At 54.1% G+C, this 25,556-nt stretch overlaps 1 protein-coding gene across 2 annotated transcripts in view; it reads left to right on the plus strand.

Moving 5' to 3' along the window:
* Positions 1-2,441: 2,441 nt before the first annotated feature.
* ANXA4 (annexin A4) overlaps positions 2,442-25,556 on the plus strand; it is a 47,008-nt gene continuing 23,893 nt past the window's right edge. Inside the window, exons 1-3 of one of the 2 annotated variants that reach the window (XM_072746165.1) lie at positions 2,442-2,527; positions 17,212-17,264; positions 23,543-23,630. In XM_072746165.1, the coding sequence (XP_072602266.1) occupies positions 17,262-17,264; positions 23,543-23,630 (91 nt within the window). In that variant the 5' untranslated portion in view covers positions 2,442-2,527; positions 17,212-17,261. Of the gene's footprint in view, positions 2,528-13,778; positions 13,946-17,211; positions 17,265-23,542; positions 23,631-25,556 lie in introns of those variants that run through there. The other variant, XM_072746166.1, reaches the window with a different exon arrangement.

The following is a 25,556-nucleotide window of genomic DNA, read 5'->3' on the forward strand; positions in this document are numbered from 1 at the left end:
TGTCCTCTATTTTATGTAGCAACCCTAAGAGTCAGATCCTAAGTGCTGCCTGGAGGCTCTGTGCGGGTGGGCGGGGCTTCACTAAGGTAAGTTCACTAGAGTCTTGCTCCTGTTTTCACTGAATACTTGATGACAGTCTCTCTGGGTCTTTACTCTCCCCAAAATAGAATATTCCAACCTCTACATTCTAGAAACCACATAAGGAAGATTACTGACCCGCTCGATATTCATCATATTAAGTTTCATAGAGATCTTCAGTGTCAGTACAGCTTCCCTAGCTAAGCGTGGCCGGCTGGACTAATAGCAAACCACAGGCCCCAAATGGTGTCACTTAGGAGAAGGCCCCACGTCATTAAACCAAGACTTAATCCCTGACCTCACTGCAGTTCCAACCCCCAGGAATGTAAGTTCTAACCAGTCACGGAATTTCCTGACCAGCACTAGGAAATTTAGGGATAGACCCTCTGTGCCCTCCACCTTGTCTAAAACAATGGAGACTTTGCTAATAATTTCCTCTTTTCCGCTCCTTCCCTACCTTTAACAACCTTTCCCTTTCTGTAGCCCTTTGGAGCGCCCCTCTAACCCGCTGGACTGACTAGTTTGCTGCCTGATTCAGGAATCGACCAATAGGGCCAATTAGATCTTTAAATTTTACTTGGCTGAATTTTTGTTATTTAACACTGCAAATTTTTTGTTGCTCCCCCCAGTCAGGGATGGAGCCCAATTCCGGTCCCGTGAATCCGGGCTAGCCTTAGCGACTTGCACGACCTGCAGAGTGCAAGGAGGGGGCGGGGGGGGGGGGGAATGATCCTTGTTTTAAGCGACCAAGTTCTGAGGCATCTCGTGAGGGAGACTTAAGTAACCAGAACAACGTGACCACACGGTCCGGCCCATTCAAGAGATCCTCTGCTCTAACCCTCCAGCAGGTCTTCAATCTCTCCCTACAGCTCCCCCCCCCCCCCCATCCTACTCAGTAGGAAAAAATCCCTGTTCTTATTCTTAGTATACAACCACTTCCAGGAGCAGTGGGGGCGGCAGCACCTGCAGGTGCTGAGAAATTCCACCGCACTGTGCTGCCGCTTGGCCTCACCCCTCTGGCTCAGGAGGCCGGCTGGGTCCGGGAGCCCGGGGCCGTCTGCTTTCCAGCCTCCAAATTTTGTTCTTTTTCCTCTTGTGTTACCTTATTCTTGTTAAAATCTGCTTTTGTGGGCGCCTGGGGGCTCAGCAGTTGAGCATCCGCCTTCGGCCCAGGGTGTGGTCCTGGGGTCCGGGATCGAGTCCCACATCGGGCTCCCCGCAGGGAGCCTGCTTCTCCCGCTGCCTCTGCCTCTCTCTGCCTCCGTCTCTGTCTCTCTCTGTGTCTCTGCCTCTCTGTCTGTCTCTCCTGAATAAATAACATTCTTAAAAAAATAAATAAATCTGCTCTTGTTTTAGTCTTGTTTTAGAGTTGTTTTAGCTCTTTCAAGAGAGAGCTGAGGCAAATGCACGTGTTCCTTCTGCTATCTTTAAAGGCTCCTTTGAGTCTTTGATTTCGTCAACTGTATTAATTTTTTTTACACCCCGTCTTAGGGGAGACTCCCTGGAAGCGGAGGCCGGTTCCCAGCACGGGCCTGTACCTGCCAGGGCAGCACAGCGCGGAGGAGGAAGCCGGCTCGGCTGTGGCTTCTCCGGAGCTTCAGCTCCAGGCCTGAGCTCCGGAACCGGGAGGGGGGGAGCCACCAATGTGTCCCTGCCTTTCTACCCTGTGAAGTCAGCCGTGGACCTGGCTCCCAACCTGGCGGCAGGGCAGCTGTGCGAGCCCCGGGCCTTGCCCAGGAGAGGTGACCTGGGTGATCAGCTCCAGTCCCAACCCTTTTATTATTTTTTTTATTTTTTAGGGTAGCCCAATTGTTCATTTTTAAGGGATGCAATGGTGTCTCCTGGGGACCTGGTGGGGCGGGGGCTAGCACCTTGGGGGTGGGGGCGCGGGTGGCTAGCACCTGGGGGGGCCAGCACCTGGGGGACGGGGGTGGCTAGGCCCTGGGGGTGGAGGGGGGGCTGGCACCTGGGGGGGCGGAGGGGGGGCTAGCACCTGGGGGACGGGGGTGGCTAGCACCTGGGGGCGGAGGGGGGGCTAGAACCTGGGGGACGGGGGTGGCTAGGCCCTGAGGGTGGAGGGGGGGCTAGCACCTGGGGGGCCGAGGGGGGCTTGCACCTGGGGGGCGGAGGGGGGCCAGCACCTGGGGGGCGGGGGCGGATGAGGGCGGTGATCCCGGGTGGGGTTGGGGCGCGCGGGGGCGATCAGCCGGGTCTCGGGCCAGGGCGGCGGGGGCGCGGGGTCGGCGGGCTTGGGGCGCCCCCTCCTCCGCGGGCCCCAGGTGCGCCTCCCCCCGGACGGCTTCCGGCCCGCGCAGAGGCCCGGCGGGTCTCGGCTCAGTCTCCACCCCGGAGTGGGGCGGGTCCGTCCGGGGTCACACCCGCTCCTGGGCCGCCTGGGCGGGGTCCGCGCGGCCGCAGGGCTCGAGCACAGCCGGTGTCCGCAGCCGCGGTAAGGGGGCCTGGGGGGGCTGGGGGGGCTGGAGGGGGCCTGGCGGGGGCCTGGCGGGGGCTGGGGGGGCTGGGGGTGACGGCCCGGGGTGCGCCCAGCGGGTCCCGCCCGCCCCGTCGGGGAGGAGCAGCCGCAGCCGGCGCGGGCTCGGGGGGAACGAGAAGCGGCTGAGGCCCAGCCCCGCACCTGGCTCGCCCGAGGCTCGCCCGAGACCAGGTTGCCCCGCGAGTCTCTCTTTTCCCCTTTTAAGAAAGCTGCTCCCTCCTGCTGGTCTCCCGCCCTTCCCTCCCTCCGCGCCTCCGCCGGCCCCGAGTGTCCTCCCCCCAACCCCCTTCCCTCCTACCCCCACCCCGCCATCCCCCCACCCCTCCATCCCCCACCCCTCCACCCCTCCATCCCACTCCACCCCTCCATCCCACCCCTCCATCCCCCGCCCCTCCACCCCTCCATCCCACTCCACCCCTCCATCCCACCCCTCCATCCCCCGCCCCTCACCCTTCTATCCCCCCACCCCTCACCCCTCCATTCCATCCCCCCACCCCCTCCACCCCCTCACCCCCTCACCCCTCCATCCCCCCACCCCTCCATCCCCCACCCCTCACCCCTCCATCCCCCCACCCCTCACCCCTCCATTCCATCCCTCCACCCCCTCACCCCCTCACCCCTCCACTCCCTCCACCCCCTCACCCCTCCATTCCCCACACCTAGGAGCCCACTCCAGTCACCACCTCCACCACCTGAACCTGCCACCCGCCATAGCCCCGGCTCCCCCCTGGGTCGGGCTCAGGGAGCGGGGGAGGGTGAGCTGCAGCAGGAACCCCCCACAGTCCCAACAGGGTCCCCTGAGCTCCAGAAGGGACCGGGTCCCCCTCCAAGTTACACATCCCCGTCCTCTGTAGGTTGTAGGCAACCCTGGTGATGGCCAGACCCTAGCTCTTCAGTTGCAGGGACTTGAGAGGACAGACAGGTGGCAGAGGGAACAGGAGTGACATGGGCCCTCGCGGTCACCCAACACCTGCTTCACTGCCGGAGCCCAGCCCTCCCTGGGCAACGCCGGATCTGTGTTGTTTTGGGGAAACGCAGGCACACAGAACTTTCCATCAAGGGCCTCTAAGAACTTCCCTCCTAAATAGTCTTACATTTGGTTATAGGGATAATTTTTCTCTGAAAGCGAGTTAGAGACTAACACACACGGTCAAGTCAAATCACAGCGGCCCTCCGCATCTGAAGGCTGAGCCTCCGGGTTGTCCTCGGACTCACTCCTTTAGGCCCCGTGTGTCTGTCCAGCCCCTCCCTCATTTTCCCCACCTGGGTCCTCGGCTGGTCCACTAAGCCCCGTGTTCTGCAGGAGCAGGTGCTACGCTCTGCCCACTGCCGGGAACAGCTGAGGCTTTACTGTAAACCAGGGGCCGTGCTGTCAATTTGACCGAGATATTTGAGATCAAAAACACTTTTTATGCTAAAACAATCATACATTTTGGAGTGGAATTCAAAAATTATACCTTAAAAAAAGATTTATTTATTTGACAGAGAGAGAAGTACAAGCAGGGGGAGGGAGAGGGAGAGGGAGAAGCAGGCTCCCCGCCGAGCAGGGAGCCAGATGCGGGTGCTAGGATGCTCCATCCTGGGACCCTGGGGTCATGACCTGAGCCGAAGGCAGACGCTTAACCCACTGAACCCCCTGCTCCCCACCAAATTTATACCTTTTTAATATAAAACAAGAAACTTTTTTTGCTGGGGTTTAGGGCTTTGCTCTGCCCCCCACAAAGCCCCTGAGGGTTTGCTTTCACTGCAAAGTAGTGTGATGGGTGCTGCTGTGTCCTACCTGGAGGGATCGGATTAGTGGTCGTCCTTGGCTACTCATTTACTCTTCATTTCAACTTGAGGTGGGGTTCCTAACCTTGTTTTACAGACTAGGTGGGCCTGGGGACACTTGTCAATGGCCGTAAATTCTTGAGGGGTTGGCATGTGGACAGGAGAATGAACTCACTCCTCGTGTGTCGGGCAGGGCCGGGGTGGATGGCAGGCTCCACTGAACGTGAGTTGTGGCTTTCGAGTCCCCTGGGCTGGGTGCACTTGGGATGGGGAGCTTTCCCAGCAGAGGTGTCTGGGCAGGGGTGTAGTCCCTTTGGCTGGGCCTGTGAAGGTAGAAGGTCAAACTGGGATGACCTCTAAGGGCGTAGCTTCCTTACTTCGGGGTACATCGGGATTCCTCAGGAAGCGTGCACGGCGTGCAGACCCTTGCCCACTCCCCAGAATCTCGCCCTGTATGACAGGGTTGGGCCCAGGAGAATGTAATCGGTTCCCCGGATGATTGTGATTTGGATGTGTCCCGGCCCTTGCTTTGAGTTAAGGAAGCTTCAGAGACACTTACATGAGCGTATGCGCGCTGGGTAGATTGCTTGGAGCCTTAACAAAGACACGGGACCTCAGGGAACTTAGGCCTGTCGTCCTGCTGCAAATTATAAATAATGTGGTAAAAGCTGATGCCGTCCCCATTGTCAAGGACAGCTCTTTATTACACCTGTCACATCGGATTCACCCCGTAGTTTTACATTGCTTGACCCCCCCAGACCGAATAGAGGGTCTAAACTAAAAGGGTTTCATTCTTAGACTTCACAGGACCTGGGATGGGTTGCTGTGTCGGGAATAACGGACCTAGGAATTTGGCATTTTGAAGCCCCGTTGCTTGTTTCGAGCCTGTGGGTGTTGTGTCTGAGCTGGACTAAGGGCCTCGGCTGTGGGCACCTGACCCACCACCTTTGAACAGTTCTTTTTAAAGGTTTGAGATGGGTCCCCCCGGGGGCTCAGCGGTGGAGCCCCTGCCTTGGGCTCAGGTAGTGCCCTCGGGTCCCGGGATCGAGTCCTGTGTCCCCGAAGGGAGCCTGCTTCTCCCCCTGCCCGTGTCTCCGCCTCTCCGTGTCTCTCATGAATAAATAAAATAAACACAAAGATTTTTAAAAGATATCAAGGATTTTTAAAAGATTTCATTTATTTGACATGGGGGGGGGTTGCGAGGGAGAGGGAGAAGCAGGCCCCCCGACCCAGGCCGCCCCGACCCACCTGCACCGAGGCCCCCAGCGCCAGCTCCTTGAGCAGCGGCCCTGGCCTAGCGCGTCGCGTGTCACCCCGAGGGCTGAAGGAATATGTGCAAACCGAGGCCGTCCCTGAGCTCAACCTGCACAAAACGAGCCCCTTGTGCAGGTGACCTCCCCCCCCAGGGCTTCCGGACTCCAGCTCTAGAGGAGGGTGCCCCTAGAAGAAACCCTCCGCAGGTGATTGTTGTGCACAGTGAAATTCGAGACCTTTCCCTGGGTATCACGTTAGGTGCTTTATGGTCTGTATGGTAATGAGGATCGGTTGCAGCCACAGTGTGCTGACGTCATCCAAGGCCAGAGAAAGAAGGAAGTTGGCAGAGGCTAGTGAGGGGGCGTCTTCCTTCCAAAGCCTCTTGGTGGGTTTGTTCTTGTCTCTGACCCTGAAGGGGTCACTTGGCCACTTGGAAACCGTTAGCTGCCGTTGGAATGGGGTTGCCTTGGACCGATTGTTATTTCTTCCCGGGATGAGGCCCGACCCCTGCACGCCCGCAGGTTCTCTTAATGCGGAGGGAAGGTGGGGCCAGGGCAGCGTAGCCCGTCCCGTAGTGGTCCCTCCCGTGTCAAGTCAGGCCAAATTAAGTGACTGTGTCGGGGGCCTAAGTCTGCAGGCCACAGCCGAGCCTGGATTTTGGCCCTTGTCTGGGATTTGCAGGCCGCCTTGTCCCGCACGGGGTGGCCTACGTCGGGCCCCTGGCGGCAGGGGGGCCGGCCGGGAGCTCAGAGGGTCCCGCACACGGAGCAGGGCCGCGCAGCTCTGCCCGGAGTGATGCATGTTTGCAGTGAGGGCTTTGAGAACTCCACTATTGATTTTACTATTTTTATAACATTTTTAAAATTTTTATGTATTTATTCATGAGACACACAGAGAGAGGCAGACGCAGGCCGAGGGAGGAGCAGGCTCCCTGTGGCCGATGCGGGACTCGATCCCCTGACCCCGGGGTCACGGCCTGGGCCCAAGGCGGCCGCTCGGCCGCTGAGCCCCCAGGGCCCCAGGAGTGTGCACTTGCACCCAGCACCCAGCGTGTGAGGGTGCGCAAACCACCGTCTCCCAACACCGAGCCGCGCGAACCGCCCGGGTGCCAGGCCCGGCTGCCCCGGGGCTCCGCGGATCCCCTGGAGCTGAGGGCCGGCGACACCCACGGCCCCCCCAGGCCACGCCCGTGCGCCACCCGAGAGGCCCACAGCCGAGTCCGAGTCCGGAGCGGAGGTGAGGGAGGCAGGCGAGAATGGGAGCCGGCTCGGGGGCTCCGGGGCTCTGGGCCCATAGAAGAGTCCTGGAATCGGAGGGGGGGAGGAGGGCCGACCCGTGAACGCGGTCACTACCCCGACTGAGCCTCCCGGCCTTGGTTTCGCCTCGGTTGTGGTCTCAGGGCCCCAGGGGCTTGGGTTCGAGCCCGGCATCAGCATCGGGCTCCCGCTCAGCAGGAGGCAGCTCCTCGCCCTCTCTCTGTCTCTGCCCCCCTCCTGCCCATGCGCTCTCTCTCTCTAATAAATAAATAAATCTTTAAAAAAATACCATTGAATTATATGCTTAAAACTGGTTAAAATGGTAAACATCGTCATGTGTATCTTATCACAATTTTCTCTAAAAATGTGCCTTCTCTACTCCTCGGTCTCCGGTGGGTGCCGGAGCGTCCTTGCATCAGCCTATTAGGAGTAACTGTGACATTTTCAGGGGTTTTGTGACCTGATTCAATTCAGTTATATGAACTTAGCAATAAATAAATTAATTATATTAAAATATGTTTATAAATAAGTTATATTTAAAGTAGCATCACTTCCTAATTATTTTACTACCTTTCATTATCCTGTATGCTCCTGTGGTTACTCACGCCTGTTTTGTCTTGAAATACTGCCTACCTAGTCCTAGTTCTAGGCTCAGTGACATCACATTGTGATTTGAAATCAGTCACGTTGCAAATATTCATGCCAAAGCAATGGCTACACAGCAGGGTTTTCTTTCTCTGGAGAGTCAGCTGTTAAGTTTATCCCCAAAATGTCGCCTGACCATGTGTTACTGGTGGGTCAGGGTTGAAGTAAGTTTGTAGGAATGAAGTTCCAGCTACTTGGGATCTTCCGGGGAACTTGCTTACGTTGAATTCTAGCCCTTTCCAGACAGCCGGGGCCGTTGGGTATTTTGGGTGCCTAGGGAACAAGAGGGCGAGGCCAAGTTTAGTGGGTGGGAAACAAAATGAGTCATAGAGTAAATGAGTTACTCTAACATCCCGGGGAGATTGTCCTCGACTGGAACGTGAAGACGGGCGGGGAGACACTAGTAGAAATAAAATCAAGTGATTGCTCTCAAAATGCGAAAGAGATGCTTTTAAAGAAAGTTTTTATTATGGACATTTTCCAACATATGCTCAAGTGAGGGAATAGTTAAAATGAACCTCTATGTATTTATCTCTCAGCTCCACAGTGATCAATATTTCACCAAAAAAGAGACTTTCCAACTATTGAAGTGATAAGAGGAGGAGCCCAAAGGAAAAGGAAAAGATGGCCAGATATGATTCAAAATGTTTCTTCCAAATTTTGGCTGTACTGAATTAAAAGGATAATATTAAATTGGTAAAATACTTAATAATACACCTTAGATATAAGATACTAAATTTTATAATATGGGAATAATTTCTATAAATTTTAGGAAAGCACCAAGATGCTAAAAATGGGTGAAAAATGCAGATAATACACAAAGGAGGATATGGATATGAGTTGAAAAAAGGGAAAGTCAGTGTTCCTACTTTAATTTTAAAAAAGGAAGTTAAACCAATAATAAGATTTAGTATTACACCCAAATGTTATGTTATAAAGAAATAAATAAAGCAAGCAAGCTTATGGCTTGGCTGGGCCTTGGACGTCCTTGTAAATTTGGAGGACAACTGGAAATATTCAGAAGTATCAGATATCACAAGAAATACAGCAAAATAATAATAATAATAATAAAATATCTTACAAAGCAAATTGTAGAGATTGTAGCCATGGCCTTTAAAAACCTGAACAACCAAAAAAGAAAATAAATAAAAATTTAAAAACGCTAAGCAAGCAATAATAGTGAATAAATTTTAACATATCATGTCATGAAAGAGTGTAATTCAGTAAAGGGATCTAGATGGTGATTGCGTGGAGTACAAAAAATGAAGAGGAAAGAACACAGCACAAAATCATCTACACACTGTGACTACAACCAAAAGATTGGCACAAATAGAAATAACAGTAGATCATAAGTCTACATTATTTTAAAATGTCCTTCTCACTGCATAAAGTCGATTAATTTACAAAATAAAATGAAAGAGAGAAATAGGGGATTGCCTAAGGCTTCAGTCCCTACGATTCTCTGAAAGTTCATTGTTTCCTTCATAGGCGGTGGAAAGATTCATAATTTTTAGCATTGCAACGGAAATTTTTTCCTCTACCCACATTCTGCTTGTTAAGAAACAAGTTTATCAGATCACACAATTTAATAACAGCTGGAGGGAAGGAGAGGTTAACAGTAGGGGGTAAAGGTAGCACCAACTGTCCTGTTACCACCATAAAACCCTGAGGTTGCTAAAACAGAAAATAAAATCATAATAAATAACCCAATAATAAGTTTTACTATATAAATTAAATTACAACTTAATTTGAATTTACCAGACTTAAATTTCTGTTGCTATATTCCGTTGCTGAAACAGAAAACTGTAACGAGTAAGCCAAGTAACTTTTGGCCATGTACATCGATGCTGTTTAATATTAAAAAATGAATAAAGGTTATTTTTAAAAAGCTAACCCATATTTTCTGTTTTATCCTTCCTGTGATATTTCCTGAGGTGGTAATACTAAATTTTTTATGATCTCTGCAGATAGACTCCATTTCTTCTAGCGCGATTCCTGCTGGAGGACTCTGTTTTTATTAATATAAAACAAAACAAAAAACCCCACAGAAACAGTGCAGTTGAAACCAAACAGTAGCGAAAAGAATGCTATTTAGATACGAATTTGGTAAGCCTTCCTAAGTGCATGTGTTTGTTTTACAAAATCTAAAATGCCTCATCACTTGAATCCAGTAAAAGGAGGGAGGGGACCCCTGGGTGGCTCAGCGGTTTAGCGCCCAGGGTGTGACCCGGGGTCACGGGATCGAGTCCCGCGTCGGGCTCCCTACGTGGAGCCTGCTTCTCCCTCTGCCTGTGTCTCTGCCTCTCTCTGTGTGTCTCTCTGTGTCTCTCATGAATAAATAATTAAAACCATTAAAAAAATAAAAGGAGGGAAGGGATGGTCAGAGGAAATGAACCTGGGCCGTGATGTGCTGAGTACAGAACATCTCAGCCAAAGTCTTTAGTCCCAAAGGATTTCTTGGTGTTGCCACGTTCGTCATCCCGCCCTGTGCTGAAGGCCTCATTACTTCACCAGAACAGTGAGGGCACCGCTAGTTCCCTGAACCTTGCTTCTGAACAATTAAGTGGATTATTTTCAGGAATGGACTTTCCCCCTGAATATTCCGAGGCCTTATTCCTTTTACCTTCTTCTCTAGCATTTTGTCCTGGGCCACTTTAGGGTTTTCTTTCTTCATTTAACAAATGGGGAAATGAAGGTACTAAGTGGATGAACAAACATTTTTTGTGGGATTTAAAAGATACCATCTGGGGGCACTTGGGCGGCTCAGGTCGTGATCCCTGGATCCGGGGATGGAGCCCGCACATCGGGCTCCCTGCCCAGCGGGGAGCCTGCTTCCCCCTCTGCTCCCTGCCCCGGCTCTCCTTCGCTATTTCTGTCTCTATTTATAAATAAGCTAAATCTTTTTTAAGAAATAAAAGAGAAATCATCTGGTCATTCATGGAAAGTGTTGAGCGCACTGACGCGTAACAGAATAGGCGCTCGATGATAGCCACGCTCAGTACTGTCGGACGAGCCCAGGGGGTCCGGAGCGTGGTCTGCAGTACAAAGGGCGAGGCACGCACACTCGTTCCAATTATCTGGTAGTCACATTCGAGGAAGTCAAAAGAGACAGGCGAAATGAGCCTTAATGATAAATTTTACACTCTACGCAGTGGACCCAAAGTAGTATCATTCCAACGTCTAATCAATAGGAAGCAATACTGAGCTCCCTATACTGAGCTGTTTCCTAGTCTTCGAGCCGAGCCCTAACAGTCGGGTGTGAGTGTTTTACACTGACAGGACATCTGAATCTGAATTTCCACCAGAAACATTTGTATTTAGATTTCCTGAGTCACCTTTGACGGAGATTCACACACCCAAATTATTTTAAACATACTTAGTTTTCCCGTATCTGACATGAGCACCAAAAGATAATTTTCCTTTAATATTTGCGTCCACATTGAAAAAGCTGGTTCATCTTTTTTAGGAGCCTTGATTTGACCGTATCATACTTTTTTATTTACTTATTTTAAATATTTTATTTATTTATTCACGGGAGACCAGGGAGAGAGGCAGAGACACAGGCAGAGGGAGAAGCGGGGTCTCCACGGGGAGCCCGATGCGGGCCTCGATCCCGGGACCCCGGGGTCACAGCCTGGGCCGAGGGCGGACGCCCCACCGCTGAGCCCCCGGCCCCGTCCTACTGGTTTCCATAGAGGCCGTGCCCTCTTCCACCCCTGCCGGCGGTACTCGAGGGTTCCCCGTCCTTGCACATTATTATTTCCTCGAAGGAGCCGTCCGGTGGGTGTGAGGAGAGTGTAACACGCTCCTGTACGGAGCCTATAACCGGTGTGCGGCCGCGCCAGCGGGAGGGGCGTCCCTGCAGCGCCAGGAGCCCCGTCGAGCCCCCGCAGCTGTCCCCGCGGCCTCGGCGCCGCTGCCAGCCCCTGGACGGCCTCCTGACCCAGCACCCGGTCGGGCCCCCGGTCGGGCCGGCTGTGCAAGCGGCGCTTCCCGCCAGGGCCCCCGGGGCAGCCTGCTCCGGCTTCGCCCTCACCCGCTTGCTGAAGACGGGAAGACGCCAGCGCATCCCGCTCGGGGGACACGGACCGGGTGGCAGGTTTAGTCCTTGTTCCTCTGAAGGCTCCTCGCGCTGTCACCTGCCCGTTCGCACACGTGCGTTGGTGCGATAGGACACAAAGGCCTCCAGGGTTGCGTAGACGTGTGTAAAAGCAGCTCCGGCCGCCTCCCACTGCGTGACCTTGGGCGCTGGCCGCCTCTGACTGGGTGACCTCGGGCACCGCGTGGGACCGTGCTCAGCGCCGGGCCTCGTGGGCCAGACGGGGAAGGAGCAGGATGCCCGCGGGTGCAGGGTGCTCCGTGCAAGCAGGTGTCCCGGCCAGCTTCTCGGCCGCCCGAGGGAGGGGGACAGGCTGCGGGCCCCCCGGACGGCCTCGTGGAGTCCCGGCCGCGGCAGCAGGCTGAGCACGGGCACCGCGGGCGGCCTGCGGGGCTGCTTTGGCTCGGCAGCCTGCTGCTGGCCAGGGCGCGGGCCCTTCTCCGCGGGGCACGGCCGCACGATCGGCCGCGGCTCCTGGCACCCAGCGGTCCCCGTCGCCTTTGCAGAACGGGCGGGCAGGCGAGTGTGTGTGGAACGTCAGTGAGCTGTCGCATGGGCGCTGAGCGTGAGCACTTCGGTCCCCGCCGTCCTGTGTCTGCGCCACTGGCCCCAGAGGGGGGAGTCCAATCAGTTTGTCTGCAGTTAAGAGGCTTAATGGTCAAAAGCAACAAAATAGAGCGCGGCTGCCGACAGGAGGGCGGAGGGTGGAGGGCGGCCGGCGGGAGGGCCTGGGACCTCCAGCGGCTCAGCTGACCGAGAGCGTCGCTGAGGAAAACCCGAGCACGAGTCTATGCAGGCTGACACCTCAGGAGTGGGGGGGGGGCGGGCAGGCTTCAGCAGACGCCTTCCCCATGGGGACCACAGGGTGCGCCGCCCCGGGACGTGTGTCTGGCAAGGCACGGCCGGCACCCAGAGGCGGGCACCCGGCCCCTCGCCCCGCACGCGCTCGGGCCGCCGGTTCCGTGTCTCCAGTCGTGCGGCCCAGGGTGAGCGGCCGGAGCTCGGCCCGGGCTGGCGCTGGGGACCGTCCTGTGGCTCATGGAGCGTAGGCGAGGGCCCGGCTGCAGGGGGCCGTCGGGTCAGATGGGCCACGGGCGGGAGGGGCGCTGGCCGCTTGCACCTCTCCCCGCCCGCCCTGGGACACAGCATCCCGGGTGGGGGGCCACTCCCACGGACTTCGCCGCCTGTGGGGGCGACAGAGGAGGGGGAGCTTTAAAATTATTTGTCGGGGCGCCCGGGAGGCTCAGCAGGTCGAGCATCTGCCTTCAGCTCAGGTCATGGTCCCGGGGTCCTGGGATCGAGCCCTGCGTCGGGCTCTGCTCAGCGGGGACTTTCTCCCTCTCCCGCTGCTGCTCCCCCTGCTTGTGCCCGCTCTCGCTCGCTCTCCGTCAAATAGATGAAGAGAATCTTTTATTTTATTTTTTTAATTTTTATTTATTTATGATAGAGAGAGAGAGAGAGAAAGGCAGAGACACAGGCAGAGGGAGAAGCAGGCTCCATGCCCCGGGAACCCGACGTGTGACTCGATCCCGGGTCTCCAGGATCGCGCCCTGGGCCAAAGGCAGGCGCCAAACCGCTGCGCCACCCAGGGATCCCCGAGAATCTTTTAAAAAATAAAATAAAATCACTTGTGGATTGAAATTATTGTCCCCCACAATACTGCGAATTGGTGGCTAAAATTTGGACGAAAGACTGTCACTAAGTCGTTTGCCCGCTATTGGGTAGGAAGAGATCCGTCCCGAAGATTCTTAGCGGGGCGGCTTGCTGGTTTGTCGGCCTCCCCTTAGCGCGCACACTCTGCCTTTGAGGAAGTGTCTCAAAATGCTTATTTCTGGGGGATCCTCGGGGGGCTCAGCGATTTAGCGCCAGCTTCGGCCCAGGGCATGATTCTGGAGACCCGGGATCGAGTCCCACATCGGGCTCCCTGCGTGGAGCCTGCTTCTCCCTCTGCCTGGGTCTCTGCCTCTCTCTCTCTCTCTCTGTGTGTCTCTTGAATAAATAAATTTTAAAAACCCAACAAAACTACAAAATGCTTATTTCTTCCAGACTCAAACCCCATCCGGGCAACAACCTTCCTTTACTTTTAGAAGGATCTAAGTTCCAAGGACAAAGGGTTGCATTCACTTCCCGATTCCACAGGGTTTGGAAAGCCCTTCAAAGCCAGCGCCTTGGGCGGGGCCCCGGGCACACCCTCCGCAACCCTGTGGAAGAGTGTAAATGTGTCACGCTGTGGGGTGTAAACTGAAACCGAGGGCCAGGGACAGCCGGGGAGGGACTCCGTCACATGTGATCTCCTGATCTCCGGGGGAGACGCGGAGAGCAGCTCCTCCAAGGACTGCAGATCCCTCGGTAAGGGCCGGGCTGTGTGGCCTGGGGCCTGGGGCGACCTGGTGACAGAGTGGAGGCCGCCGGGGCCATGGGCTGTCGGGGGCTGTTGGGGGCTGTCGGGGGCTGTCTGCGTCCCTGGCCCTGGTGGGGGCTCCACCTGCCCCCCACGAGCAGCGCCCCGGGAGGACGCCCGGCCCCCGCACTCTAGGTGGGTCAGGCCCCGGGGTGGCGCTGGGGACAGGCCCCCCCCCCCCGCACCCCCCCAAGTGCCGACACCTGCAGCCGAAGCCGTAGTGCTGGGACTTGGAGGACGGGCCACACGGCAGCCGACTCCAGGCCAGGGCGGGTGTGGCTGTCGTGGAATCAGAGCAGGGGCCAGGTCACCATCTCCTGGGGGCTGTGCCCGATGGCCCGTCCAGGTGTTGCACATGGCTTGACCCTGCTTCAAACCCGCTCGTCCCTTCAGGGGCTGCCCCCAGGTCAGGAGCGGGTCCTTCTCCCTGAAATGAATTTGCATGGCTTTGTTTGGAGGGCGCTTGGCTGATTTCACTAGTCTGATGCTCAGGAAACCATCTCATTTGCCTGTTTTCCAAATTCTGGGAGAGTGGGGAGGAACCTGCCACGCTGCTGCCTGCACGGCAGCCGCTCAGGTAGTGCTCGGGATTGGACGGCCTTGATCCGTGTGCGGCGCCCGGGGGCTCCCCGGGACAGCATCTGCCTTTGGCCATGACCCTGGGTCCTGGGTTTGAGTCCCGCATCGGGCTCTCTGCAGGGAGCCTGCTTCTCCCCCTGCCTGGGGGTCTCCACCTCTCTCTCTGGGTCTCTCAGGAATAAATAGAATCTTAAAAAAATAATTTTCAGGAGCCCTATTGTGAACCCCAGTTGTAGAGTCCAGATCCCATAAAGCAGGTGCAGCTTCCCATCCACAGACTGGGTAACCCTTGAATTTTGGGGGGCGTCACTAACACATGGCCCCCTCTCTCTGTGGTGAAGGGCCCTGGAGCATTTAAGGCCATTCGAGCCATAGGCCCAAGCCCGAGTGGGTTTGCCCTTTTCCTAAAACCGCGGCACGGTTGCTCATTATTTTGCCCCACCTGCAAGCGGCCAAGAAGCTTCTACAAGCCCGGCACAAAGTCTGGGTCACTGTGATCCCGGCGACGTCGTTCGGTCTGGTAGGCCGGCCTCCAGACAGGAGCATGGACGGACCAAGGGAGCGGGGCCCAGGAGGGACCCCCAGAAAGAGTCCCGGCTCCTCGGGCTGCAGGGCAACGTGGAAGGACCTTGAGGTCGAGCTCCCGGAAGAAGGGCCCGGCATTCTTTGGGAGCCCACGGTCTAAGAAGAGGCCTGGGGCGATCCCGCAGCAGGGGGTGGTCTGAGGGACCCCTTCCCTCCGTGCTGGGAGCGACTCGCCCCTCAGCAGGTGCCAGACACCGCACCAGGAAGCATGAGTGCGGGGTAACGTTACATGTTAATACCCGATGGAAGAATCAAGGGGTGGCATTTCCAGCATCCATGTCTAGAATTTTTTTTTTTTTTTTTTTTTTCATGTCTAGAATTTTTTAAAAATATTTTATTTATTTGCTCATGAGATAGACAGAGAGAGGGGCAGAGACACAGGCAGAGGGAGAAGCAGGCTCCTGCGGGGAGCCCGATGCGGGACTCGATCCCAGGACCCCAGGGTCGCGGCCTGAGCCAAAGGCAGATGCTCAACCGCTGAGCCCCCTGGGCGTCCCCATTTCTAGAATCTACTGAGAAACTCATTTGGTGCTGGTAAGTAACGACTACCCGACAGCTGTCTCTCGATCAGTGGACTTGGGCGGCAGGCTGTCCCGTCTGGTAGATGTACCCCGTGTTCATGCAGGATACATTTTTTCCCCTTTAGTAAGTTATTTCTAGCTCGTTGAATAATGACTCTCAGTATTTCCAGAAGGTTTTGCTCAAGCATTTTTTTCCACTTCTTGATGTGGTCAAAGGATTGGCAGTATTTCTACTAACGGCCGGCTTTTTGGGGGGAGGAGTTTTCCTTCCCGGCCTCCTTAGGTGTTGTCATCCGCAGCGGCTCCCCCTTATCCAGGGGTGTGTGTTCCAGGAACCCCGACGGGTGCCCGGAACCGCAGGTGGCCCGGAACGGTGCGCGAGCTGCTTTGTCCCGTACAGACGTACCTGTGGGAAAGTCTGATTTGTAAACTAGTAGGAGATTAACAACAAGAACAAATAATAAGTCTAACGATATTCTGTAATAAAAGTCATATAAATGGGGTCTCCCTCTCTCGAGACACCTGGTGATGCTGTAGTCTCCCGTCTTATGACGATGGGGGGGTACATGGGGTGCCACGCGGCGGAGTGAGCTGGGGGACGTGGGCGTTGGGAGCAGCTTTCGTCTCCCTTTGACCTGGTGTCAGGAGGAGGACCACCTGCTTCGGGACCGCGGTTGACCAAGACCACAGATGACGGAGGGTCACCACGTTCCAAACCGGTGTAGAAACCAATGTCTTACCTTAGTCATTCTAGAATTTTCCTTCCTTGAGTGGAAAGCACAGTAAAGGGAGACTTTGCTCCGCAGAGCGTGTCCGCAGGCTGTGCCCTGATGAGCAGGCTCCGTCCGACTGCCGGGGAAGGTGGCGCCCCTGAGCCCTCCCAGCCCGGGGCTGGGCCCAGAGCAAGTGGCGGCTGCGTCCCCGGGAGCCCGGCTCTCGGCTCCCCACGCATCGGGCCACGAGGAGCAGCCCTTGGGGCTCGGTGGTGGCCCGGCCAGCGCGTGGACACCGGGCGGGCTCGGCGGGAGGGGCCCTGAGGCTGCTGCGGGCTGCCCTGGCTCCCGATGCTTCTTGGGACACCAGGGAGCCCACGGAAGGTGCGGGACGGGAGCGGGCCCCGCAGGACCGGGTGCCCCCCGAGGCCAGCCACCGCCAGCCCAGAGCCCCGGCCGAGATGCCCGCACGCCAGGAGCCGGGACGAGCGGCCTCGCTGCGGGGACAGAGCGGGGGCCGAGCGCGCAGCGGCTGGGGGGTCGCCGGGCGGTGGCCGTCCCTCCCCGGGGCCTCGGCCTCCTGTCCCCTCGGGGGACGCGCGTCTGCAGAGCAGCGGGGACGGTGTCCGGTGTCCGCGGCAGCCTCCCTGCTACCCACCTGGCCGCGGCGCCTTCGGCGGTCCATGGGGCTGGCCTGCGGGGACGGCGCTGCCCTTCCCTGGTGACCCACCTTTGAGCAAACCGCACGTCACCGTGGTCAGCGATTTTAGCGACGCATCGCTCATCGCGGGAACCGCCCCTCTGCTTTTTTCACAGAGCAGCTTCCGGACTGGGACGGTGACCGGGACGTGGAGCGCGGAGCCACCATGGTAAGTGCGGGGGCACCGGGCTGCCTGCTGCCCGCGGCGGGGCACGAGCGCCGCCCTCCTGGTGCCCGCGCAGGTGCGGGACGTGCATTCGGGCGTGGACTCGGCGGGCGCTGTTCCTCAGTAGGGAGGGGAGAGGGGCGGGAAAGGGCCTCTGCCTCCCTCTCTCCCCCCCCCTCTTCCTTCCTTCCTTTCAGTCACCACGTTTTAACTTCTTCCCAGGACGGTAAGTCACTTGACCCTGAAAACTGACTCCAGAACGGACCCCTTGGCATCCTTCCAACACCCCAGATACAGAAAGAAGTCGTAGTTTTCCCATCCCGGGAGCTCCTCCGTGTTCACGTACAAACTGCAGGCACATGACAAGGAAAAACGAAAACCCCCCAGGCCCACCTGCAGGACCCAAGTGCCACCCACACCTTGGCGGGACACCGCCGCAGGCTCCTGGGGAGGGGTGCGTGGCAGCGGGCAGGCGCGCCACCTGCCCCCTGTTTGGGGCGTGAGCGGGCCCCTCGGGCTGCACTAGCGGACCTTTGGGGCGGGCTGGGAGTGGGAGCCTTGAGAGCTTCATGAAGTCCGGTCTTGAGCGGAAGCTGCCTCCTCCGGGGCTCTCCCCGCGGTGGCCGTCCCCTCCCCTCCTCCCGCCCAAAGAAGGTATCTGGACACACGGGTGCTCCTGACCCCTGGCCCCCGGAAGGGGTAGTGGACATGCAGTCTTCCACCTGGAGAGGAGCCGGAGACCCCGCCAGCTCTCACTGGCCTCCTCTAGGAACATGGAGGACGATGACTAATATACCCTTAGCATTGTTTTACCTGAGACATTCTAGAATTTTCTTCATCATCATGACAGTCAAAACCTCACTCATCTCTGCCCTAAATCTCCGCGCTTTGTTTTAAAATTCGTTTCTTCTTGATTCTCCCTGGACACAGAACATTTATTCAGAAATGTTTACAGGGTCCCAACCTTGTGCCAAATGTGGTACTTGGCCCTGCGGACTCCAAATTAATGGGACAGTCTTCCTGCCTGCAGCGAGCTCACATAGGAGGCCTGTGGCCCAGTGACCCTTTACTGTGCTGTCCACTCGAGGAAGGTGACCTCAGTTGCTCTCATCTTTCCTCCTAGTACCTGTTTCTCCATCATCACTGATATTTGTTGGACAGATATCAAATTTTTTTATTTTTATTTTTTTTTAAAGGACATTTTTAAAAGTTAGGAAAAACACACAATGGTCGCAATATTGTAATTCCCAATTGTTTTCCATCATTTTATTTTATTTATTTTATTTTTTTTTAAGTTTTATTTATTTGTTTGAGAGACCGAGTGAGAAAGAGCATGAGCAGGGGGCAAGGAGGGGTAGAGGGAGAGAGAGCAGCAGACTCCCCACTGAGCAGGGAGCCCGAAGCAGGGCTTAATCCCAGGACCCTGGGACCATGACCTGGGCCAAAGGCAGATGCTCAACCACTGAGCACCCAGGTGCCCTCCCACTTTTTAGATCTTTTTTTTTTTTTTTAAGATTTATTTATTTATTTATGACAGAGAGAGAGAGAGAGAGAGAGGCAGAGACACAGGCAGAGGGATAAGCAGGCTCCATACACGGACCCCGATGCAGGACTCGATCCTGGATCTCCAGGATCACACCCTGGGCCGCAGGCGGCACTAAACCACTGGGCCACCTGGGATGTCCACTTTTTAGATCTTTTTAAAATTTTAATTTATTTTCACTTCAACTTGCCAACATATAGCATAACACCCATGTGTTTCTTCTTTTCTGCCCATTTCATGATTGGATTATTTGTTCTTTGGGTGTAGAGTTTGGCAAGTTCTTTATGGATCTTGGGTTCCAGCCCTTTATCTGATGTGTCGTTTGCAAATATCTTCTCCCGTCCTGTCGGTTGTCTTTCAGTTTTGGTGACTGTTTCCTTTGCTGTGCAGAAGCCTTTTATCTTGATGAAGTCCCAGTAGTTCATTATCGCCTTTGTTTCCTTTGCCTTTGGTACGTGTCTTGCCAGAAGTTGCTGTGGTCAAGGTCAAAAAGGTTGTGGCCTGTGTTGTCCTTTAGGATTTTTTGTTTGTTCCTTTGGTTGGTTGGTTTTTTGTTTTCTGGGATTTTGATGGATTTCTGTCTCACATTTAGGTCTTTCATCCATGTTGAGTGTAGCTTTGAGGGTGGTGTGAGGAAGTGGCCCAGTTTCATTCTTCTGCGTGTGGCTGTTCAGTGTTCCCAGCACAGTTGAAGAGACTGTTTTTTCCAGTGGATCTTCTTTCCTGCTTTGTCAAAGATTAGTTGACTACAGAGTTGAGGGTCCATTTCTGGATTTTTCTATTCTGTTCCATTGATCTCTATGTCTGTTCTTGTGCCAGCAGCCAGCGTTCTGATTGTTATTACCGTAGATGAGTTTTGCCTGTTCCGGAACATCCTATCAACGGAGCCGTAGAGGATACGGTCTTCTGCGTCTGGCTTTTTTCTGAGCATTTCGTTTTGGGCAATCCGTCCGTGTGGCCGTATCAGCGTTTGTTTCCTTGTGCCCTTTGATTGCTGATTGGTATTTACTGGGGAGCGTCATCAAAAAGATGTGACCACTGACTGGCCAGGGAGCTGGACCTGGGCCATCGGAGGCGCCTCACCCCCGCCCCCCTTTGGAGGATCTGCTGACCAAGGGTACAGCCCTGAGACGGCGATGCGGTGAAGACGGCTGCACCGTAAACATGACTGAGCCCGCTCAGGGCCTCTTCATAACCTGAAGGTCTCGGGGCCGAGTCCAGGGATCGATTTGTCTTGCTGCTGCGTAAGACGAGCCTGGTGTCTAAGTTCCCTTTGCCGTTGTTAAAGCTGCTGCCAACCTCCTTCAGCCTCTCCCTGCCCCCTGCCCAGGGGGTGGTTTCGGGCCACCCGGGAAAGCTCCTGAGGGCTTGCGGACCTACCGTGTTCTAATCTATCGTAGTCCAACTTCTGACATTTATCACCTTCCTGATTATTTTAATAACTGGATAATATTTCATCGATTATGATCTAACACCTTGTCTAGCCATTCGCTTTCGTTATTCTTTCCTGCATCCTCCCTGTTTCCTTTGTCTGCTGCCGCCACACGAAGCCTTCCTGGTACAGGACCCCTCGCTGTGCCAGGACGGATAATGGTGCATTATGCCCTGGAATTGGATCAATACGCTTACCGTAGGGCTAACAGGAACAAGTTTCCTGAGCTTATCTTTTTCCTGGAAGAAAGAGCCACTGAGAATGTTCATTGATAAGCTGAAGCATCTTTGCAAATGCCTCCATCGACATTTCTTGTTAGATATTAATTTTAACCCCACAATGGCATCCCTCAGCAATGCAGGTTGTGTTAAGGGTCGATGCAGTGTTTGGGAACCATCCAAAATTTTGCAATAGAGCTCAAAAGAATGCCGTGAAACATTTCCCCCGGAAAGCTGTCTCCTAGTGGAACCGGTGGCTGAGGTAGGCCAGGTTGGAGTTTTGACAGCACGTCACCCATTTGCTGTTGATGCACAGTGGAAGAAAAGAATTAAGGTACCTGTATTAACTTCCTAGGGCTGCCGTAACAAAGTCTCACAAACTGGGTGGCTTAAAATAATAGGAATTTGTCTAATAGTTCGGGAGGCCAGAAATCCCAAATCAAGATGTCGGCGGGGCCAGGACCCTCTGAAACCTGTGGGTGACACTTCCCTGCCTTTTTCTAGCTTCTGGTGGTTTGCTGGCAGTCTTAGGCATTCTTTGGCTTGCGGCTTCTTAACCCCAATCCCTGCCTTCAGGGTCGTGTCCTGTTCTTCCTGTGTGTCTGTGTCTTCATGTGCTGTCTTCTTAGCAGGCCACCAACCATATTGGATTGGGGGATCCCCTTCTCCAGAATGATCTCATCTTAATGTAATTAATTACATCTGCCGTGACCCTCTTTCCCAATGAGGATATATTCTCAGGTGCTGGGGGTTAGGACTTCAACGTGTCTTTTTGGGGGTTACACTTGACCTCTAACAGTACCCAATGATTTCTACCTCCTTCTGTCAGGTGTATAGAGGGTGGTCTCCAAGTACTAGATGCTGACCGCATCCAGGAGGTGAAAGCCTGGGCTTTCGGCAAACCAGGCCCACGCTGTCTGGTACCCGAGGCCTTTGGATGGGCTTGATGCAGGCCCCAGTGAGCAAGGTCCATCTCACTAGAGAACTTCCCTAAGGACATAAAAATCCTCTGTCCCTTTAGATGGTCCGCATCATATCGTTGGATGAAATTAAACCACCAGAGAGCCTTAGATCTATTCTACATTGTTTTTTCCACCTGTACAAACTCTGTCTTCTGGATTTTGCTTTGTCGTTACCCCATAGGCTTACATTAAGAGGCATCATCAGTGGGACGCCTGGGGGGCTCAGCGGTTGAGCCTCTGCCTTTGGCCCAGGCTGTGATCCTGGAGTCCCGGGATCGAGTCCCACATCAGGCTCCCTGCGTGGAGCCTGCTTCTCCCTCTGCCTGTGTCTCTGCCTCTCTCACTGTGTCCCTCATGAATAAATAAATAAAATCTTGAAAAAATACCCCCCCTTTTTTTAAAGAGACATTATCAGAAATAGACAAAAGAATTTCACTCTCCTGTTTATTGTGGAGATGTTGGAATCATACTTGATGACGATGGTGATAGCCACTGAGTTTGAATGTCTGTTTCAGTGTTTAATATTTGCTGGATTCTGTGCTAAACACTTTGCCATCTTATTCTGCTCCATTATTACAGCAACTCTGTGAGTTGATATCATTATTTTCAAAGTACAAGTGGGAAAAAGGAGACCCCCCTACAGACAACCCAGCTAGGAAGGGTTGAAGCCAGGATTCAAGGCTGGGTCTGTGGCACTCCAACGTCTGTGTTCCCCCGCGAAGCTTTGCTACCTCTCCCTGGAGCCCGCTGTGTCTGCTTCACAAAGACCCACAGATGAAATTTCCCCCAATGTTAGAATTACCTTCACAGTGATTGTGACCCCAAGAGTGATGTAACAGTGACAAAACTCTCTCCATGAATATTAGATTTTACTAGATCCTGAGCACAAGGCTATGGGTTCATTTCACCCAAGGCTCACCTAGGATGTTAAAACCCTTCCCCCTTGCAGGAGCGCGTATCCTCTCGCTCTGTTTCCTCCCATCACCAGAACATCCTACCACCATTCACCAAAAAAGACCATTATCAGAAAAGTCACGAGAAACAGTCACCTACTCTGTGACCTGTGCCCTAAATGCAGCCTCGGCTGTCTCTGCCTTCTCAGCTTGTGAGCTCCTAGCATCCTAAAAGCACATAGCACCGGCTGTGAACAGGAAGGTCTGCAGCTTGGTCTGAATTCCATTGACATCCTGGTGGCTTCCCAATGCTCTTAGGACAGACTAGAAACCCCTTACCCCAGTGAGGGCTGTCTTGCTCTGGCCTCAGCCCACCCCTCTGATTCTCTTTCATCCTTTTTCACTTTTGAAAATTCTATGGAAAAGTGTAAATACCTAAGAAAGTATACTGAGTATCAAAAAGAACCCCGGTGTGCCTACCGATAATTATTAACCTATGGTCAGACCTGTTTCTTCTTTATCTCCAACTTCCCCCCACCTGTGTTATTTTGAAGCAAATTCTGGAATCTTATCCTCTTTAACCCTGTAAACCCTGGATTTTGCGGATTACAACCCTGTACTGTGGGTTGACATTTTCCTCTCCCTTCTATTTTCTGTAAATTGGTATTTGGCTCTAGGGGCTTGATTGGATTCAGGTTTGATTTGTTCCTTTCTTGGGACAGGGGGTGCAGATGAGATGACTGCACAGGTGATAGTGGAACTTATCTTACTACTGTCCTCCTTGCCCACCTCCAACTGGGGCCACACTGGCCTCCGTCCTGCTTCTCGCATACAAGCTAGGCCCAGCCTCAGGGCCTTTGCCTGTAACCCCCGTTTCCTCTGCCTGTAACCCCGCCACCACCACCACCCCACCCTGCAACCCCCTATCTTTGCGTGGCCACCTGCTTCATGTCATTCAGGTCTCAGCCTACATGTTGCTGCTCAGAGCAGCCCCTGCAGGACCTCTCAATTGGCGCCCTAGCACTTCCCACCGTTGGACACCATTTATGGATTCATTTGTTGGCTTGTTGATTGTCTCCCTCCTCCTGCACTAGAGCCTCAGCTCCATGGGAGCAAGAACCTCATCTCTCATGCTCACTGTGGTATCTAGAATAGTCTGCTGTAGCCCCAGCAGCAGCTTGTGCTGAGGGGCATGATGACGCCGCTCACTTACATCTTCCTCTGTGTGCTCAGGCAGCCAAGGGAGGCACCGTCAAACCCGCGTCAGGATTCAATGCCACCGAGGATGCACAGACCCTGAGGAAGGCCATGAAGGGGCTTGGTGAGTGTCCCAGCGGAGGTGAATGCTCCCTGATGTGTTGTGTGTCACAGAGTCACACAGAGGGTGTTGTGTCCACTGGCAAAAAATGAGTAGGTCTCTAAGAAAATACAGTGGGAACAAACTGGCTTTTGAGACAAATTAGATGAGAGGATATTAATCACTTTTTTTTTACAGAAATAACATTTAATGCACTCATTCTGGATTTCCTCATTTAAATCTGTTTTTCGTTTAAAACTCTGTTTTGCATGAGGACATTACGAATCTACATATAAAACTCGAGCAATGTACCTGTTTTCCAGCTGGTGCAGTGGGTGTATGTATAGTGCCACAGGGTTTACAAAGCACTTTCACAAATATTATTTCTATGGGTGCGTAACACGACAGCCCAGTAATGCAGTGAAAGCAGCGACTGCTTTTGTTATTTTCAGCACATTTCATGGAATGTGAAGCTGAGACCCAGAGAAGTGAAGTCACATAGTAAGTGGAACTGAGCCAGGAGTCACACTTGGCAGGCAGGGCCTCCTGTAGGCATGCGGGCACACTGCAGGCTGCCCCGGATTATTCTCTTGCCTGTGTAGACGTTCACCCAGAGAAGTGCCCTTGGTTCTTAGCTGCTATTTATAATTTCCTTGAGATGTGGCTTAAAACATTTGATCCTGAAGCCTTATTTCCCAATTTTTCTCCCCTCTGAGAGCTCATTTTACTTAGCCCCAGTGTTATTAGCAGCAGATATGACAAGCACAGTAACAGGCAAAAGCTTGTTGTACTGCTGAGAAGCTGAGATTTAGGCAGGTGGCGAACTTGCCCAACATCCCAGAGCCAGTAGACGTTGGAGTCAGGTAATTCCAGGCAGCCAGACCGAGGCAGTCTGACTCCAGAGCTGGAGTTTAAGTCCCTATGCTCTCCTGCTGCCCCGCTCTGAACGGAACATTGTTCTGAATCTAGACAGCCTTCTCCTCATTTTTCCCTCTTTCATGAATAAGATGGAAAATGTGCTTGGCCCACTCTTTTTCCCCGTTCTCCTGCTTCTTTGGTATACAGCAAGAACACCGTAATCCAGGGTGTGGACCACACGGCATTCAGAATTCTCAAAATAAAAGTCAGGAGACGTTTGACAGCCAATGCTTGTCAGTGTCTGCTGTGTGGAGACCCGTCAGTGGGAGGTAGATAGTTGGAGGAGACAAGGATTACAACCCCTACTTCACGGAGGCCATGGGTGCTGGATGGGCATGGCGTGAGCGGAGATGACTGTAATAATGTGACAATAGCTGCCATAATATGATGGTGATAGGAGGGGCACAAATAAGGTACCATTAGGTTCAGAGAGGAGATCATATTTAATTTGGGGACATCAGGCAAAACTTCTCAGAGACTGTAGAATTTGAGATGAGCCTTGCGAGATAGGTTGTGGCAACAGAGATAAGAGAGAATGTGTTTCAGCTGAATGGAGTCGCATGAGCAAAGGCATGGGATGAGTGCGAGTATTGTCCCATTTTCCGGGTCGGTGGAGGCCTAGGGGAGTCACAGAAAATACATGGAAATGTGGCTTGCCCCAGGAGGTTGTTGGAAAACAGTTGTCGGCCGGTCCAGAGGGCGGTCCTGAGGTTGCCGCTGACAAGGCCCCCTGGAGAATCACAGACGTGGGGAGATGCCAGGAAACCAGAGCCACAATCGACATCCTAGGCAGTGGCCAGAGGGGCGTACAAACCAATAGACCGAGAGTGAGGGAGGTCGGGAGGAGGGAGTGCAGTACATTGGAGCAAGTGCCATCATTCAAGAGCGAGGTCTGTGAAATCTGGCTGCCTGAGTTCCTTTCCTGTGCGTATTTACAACAGCACACGGGGTCTCGCGGAAAGTCTCCAATGCCAGACTGCTGCTCCTGTAGAAAGCCCGCGGATGGGGGGGGGGCATTCCTGAGCCTGAGGG

This window comes from Vulpes vulpes, unplaced genomic scaffold, assembly GCF_048418805.1.
Source record: "Vulpes vulpes isolate BD-2025 unplaced genomic scaffold, VulVul3 u000000657, whole genome shotgun sequence".
Taxonomy (NCBI): Eukaryota; Metazoa; Chordata; class Mammalia; order Carnivora; family Canidae; genus Vulpes; species Vulpes vulpes.